The sequence below is a fragment of the Plasmodium gaboni genome, chromosome 9 (genome assembly GCF_001602025.1).
Source record: "Plasmodium gaboni strain SY75 chromosome 9, whole genome shotgun sequence".
Taxonomy (NCBI): domain Eukaryota; phylum Apicomplexa; class Aconoidasida; order Haemosporida; family Plasmodiidae; genus Plasmodium; species Plasmodium gaboni.
This window is the reverse complement of record NC_031489.1, coordinates 868,783-876,810: the sequence shown is the minus strand read 5'-3', so window position 1 is coordinate 876,810 and position 8,028 is coordinate 868,783. Positions and strand designations below refer to the sequence as shown.

Genomic DNA, 8,028 nt, shown 5'->3' with positions numbered 1-8,028 from the left:
AAATTTATTAATTTTTATATAAAAATAAAAAAAATTTTTTTTTTTTTTTTAATTATTATAATATAAATAAAAAAAAAAATAAAAAAAATTAAAAAAAAAAAAAAAAAAAAAAAAAAAAAAAATAAATATAAGTATAAGTATAAGTATATTTTTCAAAAGAAATGAAAAAAAAAAAAAAAAAAAAAAAAAACACGCATAATTATTAAATAAATACATATATTTATTTATAATATTATATATTTACACTTTATATAAAAAAATATATAATTTTATAAAAAAGAAGAATGATTTAAAAGGTAATAAATATATAGTTTGTTTATACACACATTATAAGATATTTTTATATATTCATAAAAATACTTAAAATGTTGTAACCACAGGACATAAAATTTCTTCATCTTTCGTCACATATATATATATATATATGTTTTATTTATTTTAAACTAGGTTCATTTTAAAATCCCTTTATACAAAATTTTTTTAAATCAATCACTTTTATGTTTTTCCACAGATTTTATTAACTCACTCTCATTCATCCCTAAAAAAAATATATATATATATATATATATATATATGTAGAAACAAATAAAGAGACATGATCCCATGTTTATTATATTTTATATTTTTATTGTGAAATATAAAGTCACCTATAATCTTGTCCAAATATTTCCCATTTTTCCTCAACAAAATTGTAGGTAATTCGTTAATATCTTCATTTTCACCCAATTCTGTTATTTTATGAAAAAAAATAAAAAAAATAAAGAGGAAAAAATAAAACAAAATATATAATTTAAATGAATAATATATCATAAGAAAAAAAAAAAAAAAAAAAATAGAGATGATTATATTTTCATTTTTTTTTTTTTTTTTGTAATGTACCTGGAAATTCGTCAATGTCTATATATAAAGATTCAATGTTATCGTTATCTTCTCCCAGCTTTTCAATCTAAAAATATATAGCACATATATAAATAATAATATATACATATATTATATATATATATATATATTATATATATTTACCAGTGGTTTCATTTTTTTACAAGGGGCACACCATGAAGCACCAAACTGAGCAACAACCAATTTATTTCCATTAACCTTACTAAGATAATCCTCAATTTTATTTAATTCCTATATTTTTTTATAATAAAAAAATTAATGTTTTTAATTTGAGAGAAAAAAAATAATACATATTATAAAAATATATATAGAGGAATTTTTATAATGGAATTTGTTCCAAGCATTTTGTAATATATATACATATATATTTATGTATTTTTTTTTTTTTTTTTTTCGTCCTTACTGTATACACATTTCTTCTAATTGTTGTGCATAAATATTTTGGATTGGTAATTCTTTTTAAGTTTTGAAGAAAAAACATTTTTATAAAGAAACAAAAAAAAGAGAATGCAAAAATTTTATGATGTTTAAAGGGTATATCTGCTCACATACATAATGTATTAATAAATAAATATATATATATATATATATATATATATATATTATATTTTGACGAATGAAACAAACACAATGTATAAAAAATTAAAAATAAATAAATAAATATATACATATATATATATAATTTAAAATATCCTATAAAAGTTGCAACATATTTTTAAACATTTAAGACTTATATCTAATATTTTCCCTTTTTATATTTTATTATTCTACATTTAAAATAAATGCAAAATTATGACAAAATTTTTTTTTTTTTTTTAAATATAATTCACAATCAAAAGAATATATTATTCTGTTTCTTATTTATTTGTATTAAAAATTGTAGTTACTGGATCTTTAGGTTTTTAGTTTTCATCAAAAGAAATATAACCTATACAAAATTATGTTGAAAAAAAAAAAAAAAGGAAAATAATAAAAAAATAAAATAATAAATAAATAAATAAATAAAACATGTACATTATATTATGTACATATATATATATATATTATATATATATATATATATTATATGCTCCATTGAACAATTTAAAAAAATATATATGCATTTAATTCTTTTTCTTTTTTTTTTTTCTCAAAATTTTTTTCACATATATAGAACATTATATATATTTATTATTAATCATAAAAAGACATTTATTGAAATATAAATGCTTATTTTTTAAATTCATTCATTATGTTCTTATTTTTGAAAGACCTTATATATATATATATATATATATATATATATGTATATTTTTTTTTTCCTTTAATATTTATTATAGCACACTGTGTTCATATAAAATTATACAGTATATTTACCTTAAAAAAAATTATAAAATATAAAATAATTAAAATATTCAGTGTTATTTTTATTTTAATTATAATATATAATATATAATATATTTTTTTTATTTTTTATACATTACTCATTATTCAACAATTATTATTTTCCTTTTTTTTTTTTTTTTTTTTTTTTAGTATTAATGTAGATTTTTAAAATCAATTGTGTTCTTATATATTTAATTTTTATTTTTTATACACCTGTAATATAATATATTACTTTTGAAATTATATATATATATATAAAGTTATGTTAAAATTTATCCTTTTATTTATATGTGTATTTATGTATAGATAATTAGATGAAAATATATACCTAATTAAATAATTAATCAAAAAATATATATATATATATATATATATATATATATATATATTTATTTATATGTAATATAAATGTATTTATACTCATACATTTATGTACCTATATTTTCATACAAGCGTACGCATATATTAATATTATACACATGTAAATATTTTACACAATAATCAGAATTAGAAAAAAAAAAATATTGAGTCTATAAGCCCTTACTCATTTTAAGAACAAGTCTCAAGGAAAATACATTTTTTTTTTTTTTTCATTTATGTGTGCGAAGACATTATTCATTAATATTTTAAAAGGGAAGGATGAAAAATTGTGAATTATCAAAACGAGATTTAATTTTTAATAATGTAATAAATACAAAGAATAATTTAAAACGTCTAAATAAAAACGTAAAAGGAGATCTTACATATGCTGAAAAAAAAAAAACAGATACTTTTTTAAGTATTGAACAAGATAAAGATAAAGATAGTGAACTAGATTGTGGACAATCAGAAAAAAAATACAAAATATCAAATGAAGAACAAATAAATAATACATGCACAAATTTTAATAAAGAAGATAATTATAATATATATGATAATTTATCTGTTAAAGAATTAAGCGATGAAGAAGTAAGCTCAGAAAATGAATATAATAAAAAGATAAAAAAAAATGTTTTAAACAATACAATAAATAATCAAAATTCAATAGAACAATATACTAAAGAGTCCTTGAACGATGAACAAAGTTTTAAAAATATTAATGAACAAAACAACAATAGTTCATGCAAAATTTCTTATAATGTAGATGAATGGATTTGTAAATTGTTAAAATGTGAACTATTAAAAATCGAAGAAGTCAAATTAATGTGTGACCTCTTAATTGATATTTTAAAAAATGAAGAAAATTGTGTCAGAATTAATGTCCCTGTAACTGTTGCTGGAGATATTCATGGACAATTCTTCGATCTTTTGGAATTATTCCATATTGGTATATTTTTATATAAGTAGCTAACACAAATGCATTTTGAAGGTTTTTTTTTTTTTTTTTTTTTTTTACCTGAACGTGTACATGAAATATAGATATATGTTTATGATTTTACCTGAACATGTACATAAAATATAGATATATATTTATAAATTTACCTGACCATGTGCATAATATATATATATATATATATATATATATATATATATATAATTTATCGTGGTGCACATATAACTATTAATTGTTTTATTTTATTATTTTTTTTTATTTTTTTTTTTTAGGAGGTTTACCACCTGATGTGAATTATTTATTCTTAGGCGATTACGTAGACAGAGGTTACTATTCATGTGAGTGTTTTTGCTTAGTTGCATGTTTTAAGATAAAATATCCAAGCAGGGTAACATTATTGCGAGGTAATCATGAGAGTAGACAGATAACAAAGGTATATGGTTTTTACGACGAATGTATAAGAAAATATAATAATAACAACATAGTATGGAAATATTTAACGGATGTGTTTGATTATTTGCCCTTAACAGCAATAATAAATGATGAGATATTTTGTGACCATGGTGGTATATCTCCATGTTTGCAAACAATAGATGAAATAAATAAGTTGGATAGATTTAAAGAGATACCTCAGGATGGAGCCATATGTGATTTATTGTGGAGTGACCCTGCTGGTCCTGAGGATGAAATAACAGAGGGTTGGAAACCTTCTCCTAGAGGAGCAGGAGTTTTATTTAGTGAGGAAAAAACGGAAGGTTTTTTACGTATGAACAAACTTTCTTGTATATGTAGGGCTCATCAATTAGTACAAGATGGATTTCAATGGATGCATAATGATAAGGTTGTTACAATTTTTAGTGCTCCTAATTATTGTTATCGTTGTGGTAATTTTGCTTCTTTAATGCTTGTAGATGAATTTATGGAAAAGGATTTTATAACATTTAATACTGCTCCATTAAGAGCTAATGCTCAAGCTTTAAGAAGAAATGTTCAATATATGTTGTAAATCTTTTGAAAGTATATATAAATATATTTTTATATATTTTCAATTTTTTTTTTTTTTAAAGAAATATATAATACATACATTACTTTCAATTTGTATTTTTTTTACACCTTTTTCTTATGAAGTATTCATTTTATATAAATATTATATGTACATAAAATAATTATCATTATATATATATATATGAACATATTATGATTATATTTTATTTATTATTATTATTTTTTTAATTAACTTCTTTTTAGTTATTAATGTTTACATTTATAGTATATAAAAATTTTATTTTTTCGTACTTAATTATATATATATATATATATATATTTATTTATTTATTTATTTTTTTTTCCCCCTTTTTGATTTTAATAAGTCATATATATGTAAGAACAAATATGTTTCCTTCTTTATTCATTTTATTTAATTTTTTGGGATTAATATTAAAGACCATTATAAAATAAATGAACACACATAAAAAATTATAGTATATATTATATATATTGTATATATATATATATATTTTTTGTCCTAAATTAAAAAAAAATAAAAAAAAAAAATATATGGAGAAAATGACTATGTTTGATGATTTAAAGTGTTCATGTCGAGAATGTAAATATATACCCTGAAGAAAAAATGAAAATAGTCCATATTTTAATGTTTGATAATATATAATTATAAATTTGTAAGAATGACTTATCATTATATTTATATAATTTTATTAATATTATGGTAAAAGAAGAAAAAGAAGTAAATATAAATATATGATATTTTAATATATTATACATACATATATATATATATATATATATATATATATATATATATTATACATATATATGTATTTTTTATTTTATTTTATTTCATTTTTGTGTGATTTTTTAAAAAGAAAAAAAATGAGAAAAGGGAAAGTTTCAGCTTATATATAATGTTAATTAAAATTATCATTTTAATAAGTTTGTTTCATCATGTAATATTTTCATTGCAATTGGTTCATTTAAAAAAAAAGAGAGGAAATGATTTTTTTGTAAATAATAACATTTTAAAAAGAAATGTGATAAAAAAGAAATATAGAATTTTAAGTAATAAGAACAAATCTTATATTGGATCAAATTATATATTTAATAGAGTATTTAATGACAATATAAAGGCAAATGGAGATAAATCTAGCGAACTTTTACAACGAGCTAATTATATAAGAGATGTTAATGGGATATATAATATATTACCATTAGGTCTTCGTGTAATAAATAAAATAATTGATTTTATAAATAAACATTTAGAAAAGATTAATTCTCATTGTCTGAGCTTAAGTATACTTCAAGCCAAAAAATTATGGAATATATCTGATAGAGCCAAATTATATAGTGATGAATTTTTATATGTATATAAACAGAAACAACCAAAAAATGAGAAGAACGCAGAAGAATGTTTAAAAAAAAAAATAGAAGATGATGGATATATTTTAAGTCCAACATGTGAAGAATCTTCCTTATCTTTATTAAATCAAGTATATAATGAAAATATTACTACTAAGTGCTTACCCTTATTAATTCATCAATATAATTATAAATTTAGAAATGAAAAGAGATTCGAAAAAAGTTTATTTAAGAGTAAAGAATTCTTAATGAAAGATGGATATTCTTTCCATGCTAATGAAAAATGTTTAAATGAAACATATGAAAAATATAAAGAATGTTATAAAAATATTTTTGAAGAATTAAAATTATCTTTTAATATAATTAAAAAAAGAAAAAAAGATAAAATGAACGCTTTAGAAAGTCATGAATTTCAAGTACTATGTAAAGATGGAAAATATAAAGAAGCAGCTCATATTTTTAAATTAGGAGATTATTATTCTAACAAATTAAATATAAAATATTTAGACAAAAAAAATGAAAAAAAAAATATACTTATGGGTTCTTATGGAATAGGTATATATCGTTTATTGTATTTTTTGATAGAAAACTTTTATGATGAAGACGGAATTAAATTACCTGAACAAGTAGCACCCTTTTCAGTTTACTTAATACAAACAAATCAAAAAAGTAAATACTCAGCAACGAAAATTTCTAAAATATTGAATATATATAAAGATAGTATGAAAAAAAAAGCAAATATTTCACAACAAAATGATGAACAATATAATCAAGGGAATAACAAATGTGGAAATGACACATTTAAAGGTGATAAAATAAATAATGATGATAATATATATAATGATGATAATATATATAATGATAATACAATAAATAATAATGATAATACAATAAATAATAATGATAATACAATAAATAATAATGATAACAATGTTGAAACAAATAATACTTTCACATATAACCCTTTAACTAGCAACGATATAGAATATATATTAACTCTATGGCTTTTTAATACATTCAAAAATAAAAATGTAGATGTTTATTATGACGATACAGATTTACATTTGTCAAGAAAACTAAAACATTGTGATTTGATAGGAGCACCTAACAGAATTATTATTAATTTAAATAATCTGGATAAAAAAGTAAAAGTACCTCCAAACTTTTACACTTATATAGATAATACTGATAATATTTTATTGAATAAGTTATATTTAACGTTTCAAAATATTACCATAGAATATAAACATCGTTTTTCACAAGAAAAAAAAATCATGACAATACGTGAATTATTTAAATATTTTAAATTTATATAATTTTTTTTTATTAATTTTTTTGTAACTTATTAAAACAATTTAATTTATATTTAAAATATAAATTAACACAAAAAAAAAAAAAAAAAAAAAAAAAAAAAAAAAAAAAAAAAAAAAAAAAAAAAAAAAAAAAACATATATATATATATATATATATATAATATATATATTATATGTATGTCACTTTATTGGATTATTTCCTTTTTGCTTATGTTATCTCCTTTTATATATACAAGGGGTCAATAAGGAAGAAACCTTTTTAATTCTTTTTTCGTTTGTGCTAGATGAAATATCTATCTCTTGATTCTTCTCAAAAAAAAATACGTAAAAAAAGTCATCTAGATTTATCTGAATAAATAGGAATTAATAAAAAATAAAATGAACATTAATTATTTATAATTGGTAAATGTAAAAATAAATATAATACGCACACACATACATATATATATATATATATATATATAATATATATATATTACCTTGTTTGATAGTTTAAATCCAACGTTGTTCATAAATTTTATAAAAGCTTTATAATTTGTAAATCGACTGACTACTTCAGCTATTATTAATGATGCTCTAAAATAAAATAAAATTAAATAGATGAACAGATAAAGTAAATATATACAACACAAATATAATCACATTGTATATATATATATATATATATATATATATATATATATATATAAATATATATATGTGTGTGTATGTGTGTATATGTTATTTTAATTTTTTTTTGTCTTTGTGTGCTTACCCTTTTTTGAG

At 18.5% G+C, this 8,028-nt stretch overlaps 4 protein-coding genes across 4 annotated transcripts in view; 2 read left to right on the top strand and 2 right to left on the bottom strand.

Moving 5' to 3' along the window:
• Positions 1 to 485: 485 nt before the first annotated feature.
• On the bottom strand, positions 486 to 1,381 carry PGSY75_0925500 (thioredoxin-like protein 2; the record flags this gene model as incomplete). The annotated part of the gene is made up of 5 exons (XM_018785663.1): positions 486 to 538; positions 648 to 728; positions 880 to 946; positions 1,024 to 1,131; positions 1,304 to 1,381. 5 exons carry the CDS (start codon positions 1,379 to 1,381, stop codon positions 486 to 488), a joined length of 387 nt encoding a protein of 128 aa, XP_018642004.1.
• Positions 1,382 to 2,904: 1,523 nt separating this feature from the next.
• PGSY75_0925400 (protein phosphatase-beta) lies at positions 2,905 to 4,583 on the top strand (the record flags this gene model as incomplete). Its single annotated transcript, XM_018785662.1, has 2 exons — positions 2,905 to 3,571; positions 3,850 to 4,583. 2 exons carry the CDS (start codon positions 2,905 to 2,907, stop codon positions 4,581 to 4,583), a joined length of 1,401 nt encoding a protein of 466 aa, XP_018642003.1.
• A 916-nt stretch (positions 4,584 to 5,499) lies between these two features.
• Positions 5,500 to 7,266, top strand: PGSY75_0925300 (putative proline--tRNA ligase; the record flags this gene model as incomplete). Its single annotated transcript, XM_018785661.1, has 1 exon — positions 5,500 to 7,266. One exon carries the CDS (start codon positions 5,500 to 5,502, stop codon positions 7,264 to 7,266), a length of 1,767 nt encoding a protein of 588 aa, XP_018642002.1.
• Positions 7,267 to 7,476: 210 nt separating this feature from the next.
• The window catches only part of PGSY75_0925200 (putative rRNA processing and telomere maintaining methyltransferase), a gene marked incomplete at both ends in the record, with an annotated part of 1,516 nt that continues 964 nt past the window's right edge, over positions 7,477 to 8,028 (bottom strand). The window contains 3 exons of the mRNA XM_018785660.1: positions 7,477 to 7,611; positions 7,743 to 7,839; positions 8,018 to 8,028. Coding sequence (XP_018642001.1) covers positions 7,477 to 7,611; positions 7,743 to 7,839; positions 8,018 to 8,028 — 243 coding nt within the window. The remainder of the gene's footprint in view (positions 7,612 to 7,742; positions 7,840 to 8,017) is intronic.